At 37.6% G+C, this 16,010-nt stretch overlaps 1 protein-coding gene across 2 annotated transcripts in view; it reads left to right on the forward strand.

Annotated features, from left to right (window-relative positions):
* The window catches only part of MIB1 (mindbomb E3 ubiquitin protein ligase 1), a 77,102-nt gene that overhangs the window by 43,886 nt on the left and 17,206 nt on the right, over positions 1–16,010 (forward strand). For both annotated transcript variants that reach the window (XM_030943614.1, XM_030943615.1), the window contains exons 13-16: positions 7,288–7,420; positions 7,799–7,885; positions 10,605–10,766; positions 15,475–15,656. In XM_030943614.1, coding sequence (XP_030799474.1) covers positions 7,288–7,420; positions 7,799–7,885; positions 10,605–10,766; positions 15,475–15,656 — 564 coding nt within the window. The remainder of the gene's footprint in view (positions 1–7,287; positions 7,421–7,798; positions 7,886–10,604; positions 10,767–15,474; positions 15,657–16,010) is intronic.

Below are 16,010 nucleotides of genomic sequence, written 5' to 3' on the forward strand. Positions count from 1 at the left end.
GGAGTGGGAGAAAAAAAAAAGGCAGCCCTGCTAGTAACAAGGCAGGGACTTCACGCAGATATAGAACAATAAATATCCTGCGCTGCCATGGCAGGTTGTGTAACCTGGTTTCTTGATCACTGAAAAATGCCGTGACTAACATGTCGATTAACCCAAGGTCTGAGCAGCCTCAGTCGAAGTTTTCAATTGCAAATTATACAGTTATTTTATAAATAAGAAGTCAGTGCCCATTTGTAGCCCTGCATTTCCATATTCAAATCAAGTTAGAAATTATTTGAAAAAACTTTAATTAGTAAATTCATATCGTTGCACACCATTATGTTTAATAATGCCATAATATTTTGTTTCTAATGCTTATCCATAGAATTACATCTAAAGAAAATAAATGCATGTATAAATTAGGTGCTACTGTTCTTTAAAAAAACTGAATTGTTTTAAAGAAAAGAAAAAAAAGAAGAAATCAAGGGAACAGCTCATTGCATTAATCTTTCATGTTTACAAAATTGGCTCATGGCAAGACTAATAACTGCGCATTCAAAATATGAAGAGGGATTTTCATATTCATGGGGAGTATATGCAATGTTTTTTTAAAAAAAGAATAACTGAAATTTAGCATTTAAATACAACAGTCGGGAACCCAAATACTTCAAGACTTCCTCTGTATTTTGCAGACAAAATCTTTGCTTGGGAGCAAGAAAGATGAAAAAGGTGAAAATATCTCAATCTATAATGAAACAAACTTATTAAATCAAAATACCATTCAGTTAATATTGATGTAATTAGTAGTTACAAAGTTCAGTATGGTAGGGTAGAGAGTGAATTGCGAAGTCCTAAGCAAACCAGTATATTGCATTTATACTTCCCTCGGTGCTTCTTTTTGTGTTGATTTTATCCTGTGCTTGGTTACTGCTTACCCTGTAACTTCTGTTGCTTTCTGGTTGAAGTCACATTTTTTCTTTTCTCTTTGTTTTCATAATTATTCATTGAAGACAAAGATTGCACAATGTTGTGCAATACGTTCTTGTGAATTCCATGTAAATGTATATATCTCATTGTTTCTTTGTTTACATGTATATTGAAACTGATTTTTCAAAAGCAAGAGATGCTTGAAAATCTGAGAAGCAAAAAGAAGGAACAGCCTACCTTCTTAAACTTTTACTAACTAGACCATTGATCAGATACGAATTCTGTCTGCAACTCTAAATTCAAGGTACAGTGTGCTCAGTAGTACCAGTCTAAGGTAATACTCTCTTCCTGTTGCTTGTTCCTGAGAGATAGATACTTCCTTCTTCATTCTTCCAGTGGTTCTCTCTGTACTGCACAGTGAGTATGCTGTGAATCAGATCAGGGAGCTGATTTGGCTTGAAGTTGTGCGCTGACGTGCACTTATGATCTTATGGTTGCCAAAAATAGTGCTGTCCTGCTCCTGTGTTACTTCTTGCACTATGTTGGTACAAATGTTTCTTTGGCTTCACAGTGAGCAGGCTTGGAGTACTATTCCATATGAGAAATAATCCAGCAGAAGGGGATGACCTTTCAGATGCTGTGTTGGGACCACTTTTTGTGGGAGCTTTTTTTGAGCAGAGGTGGTAGTCAGCAGGACAAGAAAGGGATTTAGTAAAATGTGGTTTTTCTTCTGTTATGTTGTAAAATGCATGTCAGACTACTCAGTCTTGAAAGAAAACTTTGCCACGGAAGCTATCTTTAAATCTGAATTGTTCCTTCAACTATTTGAGGCTCTAACAGGAGACAGGTGAATGGGTTAGTTGAGCCAGGGTTAGGAGTCTGGAGAGGAGTATGTGGAGGTGGAGGTGGTGTGTGTGTATGTGAGAATACTTCAAGCCAGGATTACTGTAAAATACATTATGAAACCATGTCACACTGAGACAGTGGAAACCTGAGTTGAGGGAGGAGAATGGCATGAAAGTAGAAAAACCTGTAGTAGAAAGTGCAGTGAATCATTACAACCTCTGGTGATAGGATTGCTGATAAGTTTATGCTGATCTAAGACTTTGCTTCTGGAAAGGGCGGCGTGCCCTCCTTGCAGCTCTGGCTTTGTCTTTCCCTTACTCCTATTGCTTCTAGTGATCATGAAGTTGCGGGGTAGGTTGGATTATCTCATTGATCTGTCTGAAAGCAAACTTGCCAAATCAGGAGTCTGGCAGGTTGTTTCACTTGCTAGAAAGTGATGTGTCTGTACAGCCAACATAATGCAGGAACTGAAGTGCAGGGAAAAAAGTGGGATTGTAGCAATTTAACTTAAATGTACTTATGCAGATTGTGGAGTAGCCTTTCTAATTTTTTCTGCCTAACTATTTGTTTCTATAAAATCTTAACAAACAAACCCTGAAAGACTAAACAAACAAATCCACCCTACCAATATCCCACAAGCCTTCAACCTTCTTCATTTGCCTCGTTCTGCTGTGAAATTGCAGCTGCTGGCAGAGAATCTTCTCTAGTTTTTGTTCATGTTTTTTAAAACAGAGTGCAAGGATGCTTTTGCAGTTAAGACTGCTAAATCTGGAAATTTTTTATACAATGAGGCGTTGGCTTATCTTGTTTAAATGTACTTCTATCTTGTAGATTTTCCAAATAGATCTGTTATTGTATGTTGCATTCTCAGATAGTACTGATGAGCATCTGCAAAAATTCTGTGAGCAAAGTACTGCATAAAACCCAACATTTTATATGTAGGTTGGTAATGAATAATACCCTATATGCTAACTTTTCAGCATAAGAATACATTTTTTGTATGTCTAATGTTGGTAACTGGTGTTGAAATAAGTACTGTATTGTTCAGATCTGTAACATATCTTATATTGCAAATATACAGTTCATGATGATGAATTTCCATGGCAAGGGCTGGAATGAGATGATCTGTAAGGTCTCTTCTAACCTAAGTGATTCTGTGGTCTTATATATGTTAAGCTGTGGTTCCAGACTCTCTAAAAACCTGAATTAGAAAGAAAAAAAAGAAGTACTACTCATGTGGCAAGATCAAATAAAGATGCATGCAACAGCAGCATTTGCTGTTACTCTTCTGCATCTCAAATTAAATGTAGCGCCATATTAGTGGAAGTTCCTTTGACCAAATCACTTTTAACTGTTAGAGTCTAGGCTGTCATTTTATGGGGATGAATTGGGCAGTATAAGCCAAGGTACCCCCAGCACCTGGGAAAGCAGCAGATACCTCCATCTCAGCCCCCTATGCACTCATGAGCTTTCTCTGTCCTTTTTGACTGAGCATGTGTTTAGCACCTAGAAAAGAAGCAATCGTTTGCTTATCCCTATTAAAGCTTTGCTGATAACTCTTCTTGTTCCATTTTTATCTTCTTGTTCCATTAGAAATGTTCAGAAGTTGCAAATGGGCATCCAGGTGAAAAAGGCCCAGAATGTTTTTATGAGCTTCCCACTAAGCTGAAAATACTGCAGACCAACAAATACCAAAGCTTGCCTATTACAAAATTTTTTATTGGTGATGCTTTAGTAGTAATGTACAAATAGCATAGTGATGGCATAAGTTCAGTGTTTCAATTAAGAGTTTCAGGCATTTCATCAGTGATCTTTGCAGCTCCTCAGACAGCCATATAATCTGTTACAGTTGAATACACTGAAGATGATAGTTTGAAAAGTTTTCTTTTGGTGTTTTCATGATCAGGGTTACTTATAGATTTGCTGATTTCTTGATCTTTGCAGTACAACTACAGTGAAACCAGACTGTGGTTTGTTTAATGTATACAAGATAAAAGCCAGTTTTCACATCTATGTTGTGGTCTTCAAAACAGAGCAATACAACCCAGCTTCTTCTGTAATACTTCATGGGAAAGAGTGAATCATGAATTACTGTGTAATTGGCAACATTAATTCTCTAATGTGACTTTTTATGATGTATGCCTGTTCCAGTGAGTGCTGCTCTGAATGGTAGCCACTTGGCTGTCAAAATTTTGGCAGTAGCTCTAGAAAATCCTGTAAAAATTGAAGGAAACTACCTCTCATCTAATGAGGAGGAGGATGCAGCCACTGAGCTGAATTTACCATTGTAGCATATTAATATCTTGCAGAATTTTTAGGTGTCATTCCATGAAACAGTCCTTCTAGCCTGCTGTCCCATAATACAGCATGGTCTGAAAGAGAGGTATAGTCTTTTTCTGAATAAAAAGAAACAGCTGAGTAGTGGTTCCTGGCCCTTCGATGATTTACTGTGAACAGTAACATAAAAATCTATTCCATATGGATGCCATTTGTTTGTTTTGATGGTCCTTCTATTTTTCCAGTAAGACCAATGCATCTTAAAACCTTTCAGAAATGTAGCAGGCATCTCATTTCTCTGAAAGCAAGATATCTCCAAATATCTTTCAGTCAAACTTCAGATAAAAATTTTTCTGGTATAAGACAGCAAACTAAAGATTTGAAAGAAGATCTAGTTAGGATAACATTCACACAAATATTAAGATGATTTTTCTTCACAGCACACAAAATGCTGAGTCAGTTGGTTTCTTATTTTTGTTTCAAAGATGAGGTGTATTAAAGAAATGTCAGTAGTATTTCAGAAGTACATTTGCATATTGAGGAATCTGATGAAGTGTGTCAATGGACTTCAAATTTTGTTTATCTGTAGAACTGGCAATTTTCTTATTTCCTTACTGAAAAAAAGGATATAAAATATCATTGAGTTGGTTAGGACAGTTTCTTGTTTAGTGACTAGAGCTACTTTGGAGACATGCTGGCTGTAATTAGTGTTGATGCTCTTCCACAGTGTTCCTCAAGTTGTAGTTGCAGTTTTAAGAAAAATTTCTTGTTGGTCTTTTTTGTTTGTTTGTTTTGTTAGGTTATTGTTGCCCCACCTTTTCCTCATTGCTCACAGTCATATTGCTTCTGTCAGTCATAGGGAATTTTCAGGAATTTTTAATTGTGTTTTTTAGACTATCCACAGTAGATAAGAACTTTATGGGGTCTTTAGAAGCACTGAGCCTGGCAGGTGAAGATAAAGAGCTTACATGACATGATGCCCTGTGGGAAGCCACTATAGAAGGCTTGTTGTGCTGTTGGGACTGTGTGCTTTGTATCAGCCCAGCATTCTGAAGAGCTGGTGTGGTGGTGTGCCCAGATACCAAGCAAACCATAGTGCTCCAGACATGCTCCTCTAAAGCAGCTAAACACAGTTCTGATGGTGCCAAGATTTGGAGATACAGCATCATTGCATTACAAAATAGACTATCAGCGCAACTTATACTGGTTAATTTTGCCACATTTCATAAAGCTTTGGTAACTTGAGTTTTATTAAATTATATCACTACTTTTGAAAAATCTTGCATAAGTGAGTCTCCCAAAGAATTAATGTTACCATTGTTTGGTTTTTTCTCAAATGTTCTAATCTTTTCTTCCTAGCACGTGAGAGAGCTGTAGAAGGTGTTATGAATAGAAACTGAGCAATGGCTCACAATGAGCAATGTACAGTCTGTTAGGTGTTATTGTCTTATAATGCTGTGTTATAAGTGGTTTGGACTGCCAGGAAGTGAGAAGCAATCTGCCAGGAAAACAAAAAATCCTAAGAGACTGAGAATGGCTTCTGTCCACTCTGAGGAGGACAAACATCCAGAGCAGCCCGGCTATGGGTGCTTCATGTAGCAGTTGGTTTTCTGTGCGTTTGTATGACCTTGTGGCTTGAAAATGCAGTTGGTTAGTTGGGGTTCCTATAGGCACTCTGATTCTGGGGACAAAAATGTGTCACTTAATATGCCATTCTGGCAGCTGCAGCATAAGTGTGAAACCAGAGGTTTATGTTGTGCACTCAGTAGCAGGAGAACATGGAGATGCTTATTAAGCAGAGTCTTTTATGGGAGCATCTGAGCAGAGCGTAGGAAGGAATGCACTTCCTTACTGTTACCTCACAGACTTCTCTGCTTTCAAGGAAGGCCTGTTAGGGTGATCTGTGCCCAGACACAACTTTTAGGGCTTTTTTATAGGGAACTCATTGACTTGTTCTAAAAGAGAGCTTAGGAGTGAATACTACTTCACCTCAGTGTGGATGTTCAAGGCAACATATGATTGGAATGAACTGGGAGTTCAGTTCTTACTTGACGGGGCAGTCATTCATACCTTATGAGGGTATTTTTAAGTAAAAGCTGAGAGATTCAATTCATGAGGCTTTTTCTGAGGATTATTGAGATCCCACATTTTTGATACTGGAGCTCTTGAAGAACTCTTTAATTTAGATGCATTATCTGCCTTGCAATGCACTGTGTGACTGAGTGGTTCCACTTGCATTAGCAAGGATTACTTGGATTTTAAAAGTTTGAATTGTGTGCAGAAGCCGTGTTTCTCCTGTAGATATCATGTTCCTTCTACAGTAGGGAAACATCAGATGACAGAAGAGGTTTCTTGGCACAGAATTGTAGCAGTTTCTGGTTTTGTGTTTGTCTTTAAGGAACTGTCATAAGGGAGCTGCATATGGTGTTTATAAAGATAAGACAATGAGGGGTTTAAGTTTGGTAACTTATGTATTCCAAAAGCTAAGTGAAGACATGTAAGCTTAAGAAAACCATATTTCTCAGAGAATACAAGATTGAGCAATTTGTTTATCTAGCATTATGTTGTTAATACCCTTAACTGAAGGTTAACTTTGGACTTCATGGATTTTAGTCTGCTTTAATACTTGTAGTAATGAAGTTGCTTTTCCCCACCCTACTCCCTGACTACCGGACACTGCCATGATACGTTATAGTCAACCATTATATGTTAAGAAAGTATCCCACTAGTTCTCACTTAACAGTTTCAGCATTTATTTTGTCCGTGCTTAAGAGATCTTCCTCCATTTTCTTTCCTAGAAACTGAGTTTTAACTGTTACAGCCCATGGCATCAGTTTATAAAGTGATGATTTTAAAGAAATCTAATGTAGTGGAACTTGGTCATTAAATACTGAAGTAAAGGATTCTATAAAGATTTTGAGGGAGAAAGTTCTTTTCTCTACATTTCAGAGTTTGTTTGAATGCTTCTTTAATGTAATTTTTACTGCTAGATAGCATTCTTCTAAAAAACAAACCTGTTCCTCACACTGTTCCAGGCATTGTATGGTTTGTTTGTGTGCTTTAATGAGAAGGAAATGAACATGAAATTATTCTGCTTTGGAACTGTTGGTATAGCTTTTCACCCACTCTCTCTGTTTGAAAAAAGATTAAAATTATTTTAGCCACTAGTACATAGTTCTGAGAATTAATGTTGTTCTACTGTTGTCACTCAGCATACGTTGTAGGGGTGTTTATGCCATCTCTGCTTTTGTTTTTCAGCGCAATGCGCGTGTTGTTGTCCAAGTTACCACGACCGTGGATTGTTGATGAGAAAAAAGATGATGGTTACACAGCCTTACATCTGGCAGCTCTTAATAATCATGTGGAAGTGGCTGAACTTTTGGTGCATCAGGTAGGACTTTTCTCAGGAGGATTTAAATGTCATGCTTTGGTTAACCATCTGATGTGAAAATAGTTGGCTGCTTTACGCCTGCAGTCGCAATGCAGAAGCAGTGGAGGAGGGAAGGACATGTTGAGCTCTAAAGGTCAAATTTGCCTTTGAGATTGTTACAATGGCCTAATGGTGCAGTGGGACTGAAAAATTGGATACCTAGTTTCATTCAACAGATCAACATCTGTACAGTGAATAACTGAAGTATTTAATCACTTCTGTTCTCAAATCCCCTAACTAGGAATTGTATTCAGGGTCATAGTCAGTGTCCTAACGGACTTCCTTGCCTGTAGATGAGTTGCTGGGTGATAATGCTCTAATGTTTTGAATATCTTGCAGGGCAATGCTAACCTGGATATCCAGAATGTTAACCAGCAAACTGCTCTTCATCTTGCTGTTGAACGACAGCATACACAAATTGTTAGGGTAAGTATATTATTTGCAGTAAGCCATATGGTTAATGGCATTTGACTAAAGCTGATGGTGGCTGTTAAAATACGAATACTTCGTGAACATTCAAAAAATTATTTGACAACATATAGTCACTGCATGTTTGTTTGATTGGATTTTGTTTCATTCAGAAGCCTGCCAACTTGCACAGAAGGTCAGTCAGCAATATGAACGCTGCTTGAAGCATGCTAAATTTTTGTACATGTACATTATGGTTTCCTCTGTGTGGTTGCCAATGCCAGCATCCCTTCTTGTTTAGTAAGGAAGAATGTGTTCGGCTGTTACTTGTCTGAATCTTGTGCTACTGTAAGGGGATCTTCAAATAGCATTTCTGATGCCTCCTGCTGTATGAGTAATTGTTCTTGCTCATACCTTTTGCAAATTGTAACACGAAACATCTTTTATGACCTTAACTCCTTTTCAGTCTCTGAGTGTTTGACGTTCCCTGCTCTTAGCTTGGGAGACCTATAAGCACTGAACAGTAGTGCCTTATTGGTGAAAGGAATGCTATCCTGGTTTTTTGCTTGTGTGGTTGCAAAAGTGAATGCTTCAACTTAACAAAGCTTTGTTGCTAGCACAGGAAGTGTGATGAGTCTGGCATAGCTTGCTGTTTCTGGCCTGTGTGCACTGTCATACAGGACCTGTGTGACTGTTTGCCTTGCTACTGTGGGCTTTTGAGGCTCAGAGAGAGCACTCACTGCTCTCAGAGTGAATACATCACCCTGGCCTTGGCCTTTGATGTAATTTTTTTTCTTTATAGAGTTATCTTGTATGGAAAGCTGTCTCTTATTCAGGCCTACACAGAATTGTTCCCCCTATGCAGACCTGCATTCTGTTAAGTGTTATTTAACCATAAGGTTTCTCCCTCTCTGCGGGCTGATGGGTGTGATCCTGTTACAGTGAAACATGTGATATGGCCCTATATCTGGAACTGCTTGCTACCAGAAGAATGGTTTCCTAGAGTCAGTGCCACTTGCATCCTGCTAGCTATTTGGCAGCTGTGTTTGGTGAACTCTTGTGCCCTTCTGGAATTTACACAGTACCTGGGAATACAATATTAATGTAGCAGATGAGCAGGAAGGTAGGCACGTAGAAGAACTAGCATGTTTGTTTCACTGACATGCTTATATCTGAGAATGTTTAAGTGAACGACCCTGTAGAGTATCTGTTTTCCAGAACTGGATTAACTTTAAGAAGTCCTAAAATAGCTCATGCAGCCATGCAAAGAACATGTTGGCTCCATATTCCAAAACTAATTCCTATTGGATACCTTCCAGGGCTGGGTTTGTACCTTCAGGCATTTGTGGAATAGTGGTCAAAGGTAGCAAGGTTCTTTTAAAAGTCCTACTGGCATGACAAAGGGCAATGGTTTGCTTTTTTTTTTTAATTTTTTTTTTTAACTTCTGCAAAGACTCTGAAATTCTGTGGTAGTCAAGGATTCCAGGAGAAAATCAAAGCAATAAAGAGCTGGTGGCAGACACAAAATATGAATATTGGAGAAGAAATTGGTCCAGAGTAAATCCATTTAGAAAGTGTAAGAGGTTGAGATGTATGTAAGAAGTTGAGACTAGACTGTGTCAACTATTAGCTGGTTTCGCTTGTGGAAGAGAAGGTTGGGGAAAATGATAAACTACAAATAATTGCAGGCAGATACTTCCTTGAAAATTAGGCTTTGAGTTCCTTGTAGCCTGTTCTGAAGTTTGAGGCTCTTTGGTTCTGAGAAACTGAAGCTCCTTGCAAGCATGTGGGTTCCAAAGAGGGAGATCCCTCTTTGTATATTCCTGTTTTTAGATTGTGCCTTTTGTCTCTACTGCTAATCCAAATTTTGCAGAGTAGCAGAAGCTCAAAAATCAAAACTAAAACCTCAGCTGCTGCCGACAGGCTTCTGAATGGCAACAGTTTAATTTTTAGGGGCAGTTTGTATTTTTTTGTCAGCATGTGTTGCTTTGTTTTGTTCGACAGTATATTTAAGAAAGTTCTGGTGGGTTGAATTATGGAAGGGCTGTATGCAAAGGCCATAGGAAGAGGAGGGCCTGTGCAGCCTTGTGCTTGTTTTGTGTCGTGTGAACAGGAACGGGTGTCTAAAATTAGCCTTAGAGACAAGTCTTACAGTTCATTACTTTCCAAAGTGTTCTGAGAGAGTTTTTAATAGTGTCATTGGTTTTTATGTCTTCTCCTGAATTAAGGTTAACCAAAGTACATGCTTAACTACTTTGCTAATGCAAGGACACTGTAAATTAAGTTGTAAAGCTTAGTATGGTGTGAAAGTGATGTTTTTTGAGGTCATTGAAACCTAATAGTAAAGAATATATACCTATCTCAAGTATTGTACATATTGCTGTAATAAATTACATTGTTTGTAGGCTGTCTTATAAGAATTAAAGTCTAAGCAAGTAGAAAGGATCCTCTTAAATTGTCTTTTGTAGCATTCAGAGCACAGGTAAGCATTAGCCTTCTGCTGAAATAAGCTTGATATTTGAGACAGATAAATGCTTTGGTTGAGGCCTGAGCTCCAGGTAAGGAAAATAAATTTAAACTAATTCAACTGTGAATTGTAGCAAGATAGGAGTAGCCCTTTTGAACCTTCTAGAGAATCCTAAACCATAATTTTTTGAAAATTAGTTCTAAAAGGGTGCTTTTTTGTTTTTTGTTTTTGTTTTGTTTTGTTTTTTAATTTGGGTTTTCTCTCTTTCAGCTCTTAGTCCGTGCAGGTGCTAAATTGGATATTCAGGATAAAGATGGGGATACTCCCCTGCATGAAGCCCTGAGACACCACACCCTGTCACAGCTCCGCCAACTCCAAGACATGCAAGATGTGGGCAAGGTAGATACTGCTTGGGAGCCATCAAAGAACACAGTAAATAAAACACATTTATTTATTCTTTTTTTCCCCCTGTATATTTGTCTCGTGGTCTGCTTCTGTACTGTTGGACTGGGTTTTGGCAGCTTAAGTTTATGTAGACATTTTGCATTAAACTGCGGTGTAGGCAAAAATCATATTTTCTATGTGGCTTTCCACATGAAGTCATAACCTTTTTTGAAGAAAGAGGGTTGTGTAGCTCAAAAATATTCCTACGAATTTATCTTCTGTAGTGAACATGTATGGCTGCCAAAAAACCAAAGTAGCTTTTTTGGAAAGAGAATTAAACAGTATTACAGTACAGAATAAGACTGAAATAGTTTTCTGTGATTCAGTGTCTTGCATGTCTTTATAACTTTAGTTGCTTAGTTGCTTCTCTAACTTTCTGAAAGTATGTACTGCTAGAACAAGGCAATCTTAATTTTGAATGTTTATTGAGTGTATATTTTTGACAGAGTTCACTTCAGAAATTGTGCTGTAGTAAGGCAATAGTCAAAAAGCCTCCAGGTAATAAAAGTCAAAATGTTTTACTGAAAAAAAGAAACTCTCACACCCAAAAAGCTATGTGAACCCCATATACAGAGGTGAAGTTTGTAGTTTACCTGAAAGACAAAGAAGAGATAAAATTATGGAGCAATTCAGATTGAGAAAAAGCAACAGTTTTTTTCTTTAGATATTAAAGATGCACAACATAATGATGTATCAGAGCTGCTGAACCACTAGTTACCAGTATAATGTTTTTTTCTGACTTTAACTGAGGGTTAAAATTAGAAATTTTTTATTGTTGCTTTTGCATTTCATTAAGAAAAAAACAAATACACCAACTTTATGAAAAGTCTTTGTTCTAAACAATAATTCCACTGTACAACTTTTTTTTTCAAATTGGTTACTGAATCTCACTGAAATACACTGGAATAAGCCTTGGAAGAGATTTGAAGTATGACTAACATGTAAGAAAATGTATGTGTCTTTTTAAATGAGACAAGAAGAGCAGTGACAGCTCAGTTGTTTCTGTGATCTGAAATGGAATCTATGAGAGCTGTCTAGAATACTTTGTGTTTAACTGTGAAATGAATGAAAGGGTTTTTTTTTTCCTCAGATTTGGCATTTCATAAATTGGTTTCTCTGCTCAGTCTTATTAATGGCTTTCACAATGAAACTAGAGTTGTGCATTGAGTTTTGAGAGTTTTAACAGAAGAAGCAGGGTTTTTTCCCATCACCTTTTAAACTTCTCTTTGGGGGGATTTTATATTTTAGAGAATAAAGTTTTATCTCTAGTTTCATTTGACAAGTATCCTTGGTTTAAAACAAAAGTGTAATTTTTAAAAAAATTCTATTGACGTAATAAGACAAAGAGCAGGCAAAAGATAAGAGAAACAGAGAATTCCCTCATCATTGCATTTCTGATTACTTAAAAATGTTTTAAAGTTTTAAAAAATCATGATCAACCAATACCTCCTCTCCTTTATTAGCGTGATCAAACTACTGGTCATTTCCTCGCACTTTGTTTAGCTGCAGAGAAAATTTTTGCCAAACTAACAAATCTGGGAGGTTTAAGTGGTATGGAGAAGATAAGTTCTGGCAGAGAAGAGAGGAAAACTTGCTTGTTTTTATTTTATGTGAAATGTAAAAAATGGAGTAAATATATCTGAAAACACTTTAAGATGATCAGCAAATCAAATTATATTGGACAACGTTTTGTGAGAAACAGGCAATGAGAACAATGCTGTACCTATCTACTTTTATTTAAATGACAGTAAGGTAAAAATTCTATAAACTAGATTTTACCATTAAACAGTTTTAAATATTAAGCTGCCTTTGGCCCAAAATTGACTATCACCAAAGACAGAATTGAAGCTGTGAAAATATGTGCAGGCATTTGGACCTTTAAAACTATCCAAGGACACATTGATAATTTGTCTTGTGTGGAATTGCAAATACAGGTGATGGATAATAGATGATAAAGAGGATTAATAATTTTGCCTGGGAATCAGTAAGGTTTTCTTTTTGTAGATGTGATGACTTAAATTGAGGGTTTGTTTTGAGAGATTTTTTATTCTTCTTCATTAATTCCTTTAAAGGTTACAAAATGTGTCAGATTTCATTAGGCAATGTGATAGCAACACATCTCTGTAAATATTTAGTTTTTAGCACTCATTTTTGCTTGGCTAAATTTTAATTAATTTTGCACTGCTGTCTTGGAGATTCCAACCTACTGAGGCCTGTAGGGTGCCTCTTTGTAGCCCATACATACATAATAGAAATAATTATTTCTATTTTTGTTTCAGTTGAATAAACCGAAAAGAAAAATCTCACTTGCAGGATTTTAGAGTTTTTTCATTCTTGATCAAGTTGGTTAGACAGCAACTCATTGAAATTGTATGATTTGTTACTTTTTACTTTGACCACTGTTTAAACTATGAAACAGTACTTTTTACTGATTATCATTCACTTAATTCATAAATGGAACTAAATTGAATGAATTTTTTAACATTGATTTTTTTTTTAGTAGTTCCTTCTAAATAGCAACATTATGCCTGTTGGAGCAGGCTCCCCCGGGAAGTGGTCGCAGCACCAAGCCTACCAGAGTTCAAGAAGCTCTTGGACAATGATCTCAGGGGCCTGGTGCAATTCTTGGTGCTGTCCTGTGCAGGGGCAGGAGCTGAACTTGATGATCCTTGTGAATTCCTTCCCACTCAGCACATTTTTTGATGGACTGTTTAAAATGCATGTAGTGAGCAATCTTGATAGTACACAAAGCCCTACTCATTTTAGGTACCATTCTGAAAAGCATTACTGTGCTCAAGTGCTATGAGCAGTGAACCCCATTTCTTTAAATAATTTTTAAGTTTTCCATCCAGCATATTGTGGTGACTTGCAGCTGGGAGAAGGAGAAATTTCCTGAAGTATAGTCTCCACCACCACAAAAAAAGTCATTTGAATTGCTTTATTACAGATGCACTGTTCTGGTCTAGAGTACTTTTTCATCCCAAATAACTGTATTATTCCCAGGGTCGTTTCGTGTAATTTATTTTAATATACAAGTGTCTTTAAGGTGTATTTCTGACTCTTAAAATGCTTTTAAGTGATGCCACTGCCTAAATCCTAACTTAAAGAAACTAATGGAAAGTGTTTACTGCTTCAAAGTTTCAATTACTTAGATGATATTTATACAGTTTTTGTGGATTGCACTGAGACTTCTCCCTCACTGGTGAATTGGCTGGGTTTGCATGTGTTGGTGCATTTGAGGGCTAGCCCCCTCCAGAGGTATGCTGCAGCCATACTGGACACTGAGACATAATGGAGAATATTTTGTGCATGGGTTGTTTTGTGGTGTTCTCATTCTTTGTGCCTGAAAAGTTGCAGGCTTCCTGAGAAGTGTCATAGGATGCAACATTGTCCTGGTGTTTTCAAGTTGTACAGCATGCAGAGGCATTTTTAGGGTTTTTGTGACTAATGTAGATGACTGTTCCACAATGACTCTGCCAACCTTGGAGCAAATCAGCTTCAATGGGTGTTGTGCTGCTGCCTTGGCTGGGTTAATAATATGGTCCAAAGTACCAGGACTGAAGCTGGATCACATCTTTGCATTGCTTCAGCCAGTGCTGCAATTGAAGTGCAGAAAAATGGTCTCAATTGATAAATGAAAGTTTTCTGTTATCTGAACACCACAAAACAATTTGTTTCCATAACTTACTGATTTTCCTGGTATAAAGCCTTTGGAGCTGTACTATTCTTACCTAATCATGAGGAAGAATGCAGGAGGAGCATCTGATTTCATAAAGCAACCTTCAGGAGTCTTGTAGCCTCAGTGACATGTATTGATGTAAGAACTTCTAATTAAAAGAAAAAAAATGGGCTGAGGTTTAAAAAAATGCTTCCCTAAGCAACTGGGTTTCCTTGAGTTGGAGCTGCCCTAGCTTTGCCAAAGCTTTTCCTTTCAATGCAGTGTAGTGTGGTTTGCTGAGGGACTTCTAGTGATGCCAGCAGTTCTGGAGTCTATGTTATACTTAATGCATTTCATCTGATTGAGCTTCAATACAAAAAAATGTTGGGAGCCCAGAATGCTTTGGGGAATCCACTCCTTGCTGGGCTGAGGTAGTGAGCCTTCTTAGCATTTGTAGTTGACCCTGTGAAGCAGTTACACAAGGATACAGTAACAGCTGTAAAAGGGCAGAGTAGCATTATGTGATTAGATAGGGACAGTGTGTGGGTTTTAATCCATCCAGGCTGAGAAAGACTGAAGTTCAGTTACTTTCTTGGGCAGGTACTTTTCCTACTGGACTAAAAGTGCATTCATTTCTCTGCTCAACTGTTATTTCAGTCCAAGTGCAGAGGTAGCATTTTGTCTGAACTGAGCAATTTGAATATATACTGAAGTGTCTTCTGAATATACACACTGGAACTTTGCCCTTTACAGTGCTTACATAGAAGGACAGCCACTTCACACGTGAGTATAGGTGTACAGGAGATTGAGTGCTTCAATAGAACTATTCCTTGCTGAATTTTAGTTCCTTAAAGGAAAGATGAATATAGCTGACTCAGAATGAAGCAGTTGTTTTGATTTTAGTCCTAGAGACGCTTCCTTTGGCTTACACATTTACGTATGTATGTGCATGTGTGCATGCCTAGTAGCTTTCCTTTAGCCAGACGATCCTTAACTGCTTAGAGAGTCTTTCTTGCTTACATATTTGTTTTCTTTCAGTTAATAATGGGACTTGGCACTCAAGGAGCAGAGAAGAAGAGTGCTGCATCTATTGCCTGCTTCCTGGCAGCCAACGGGGCTGACCTCGGCATTCGTAACAAGAAGGGTCAGTCCCCTCTCGATCTCTGCCCTGATCCAAGTCTCTGCAAAGCACTGGCTAAATGTCACAAAGAAAAAGTCAGGTTTGTATATTCATAAAATACAGTTTCCAAATGTCTGCTTTCCACAGATTAACTGATTTTTTAAAAATGTTGAACCTTTAATTAGCAATAGCTAATTAAAACATACAAATTTGGGAGTTTGGTGGGGGTTTTTGTGTGTGGTTTTTTTTTTTTACTTTTAATTCTTTAGGTTTGTATGGTACACTGAATGCTATTCACAAGTACATTACTTGAAACTTACCCAAGTCTTGGAGGGCTTTCACGCATATTAGTATAAGACAGGGGAGAATGGTAAGGTGACAGTCTTCAGGGGGGAAATTGGTAGAACTTCACAAGGCAGTCGCGGGGGAGGTCCCTAGAAGAATAACTAAGCAT

The sequence above is a fragment of the Camarhynchus parvulus genome, chromosome 2 (genome assembly GCF_901933205.1).
Source record: "Camarhynchus parvulus chromosome 2, STF_HiC, whole genome shotgun sequence".
Taxonomy (NCBI): Eukaryota; Metazoa; Chordata; class Aves; order Passeriformes; family Thraupidae; genus Camarhynchus; species Camarhynchus parvulus.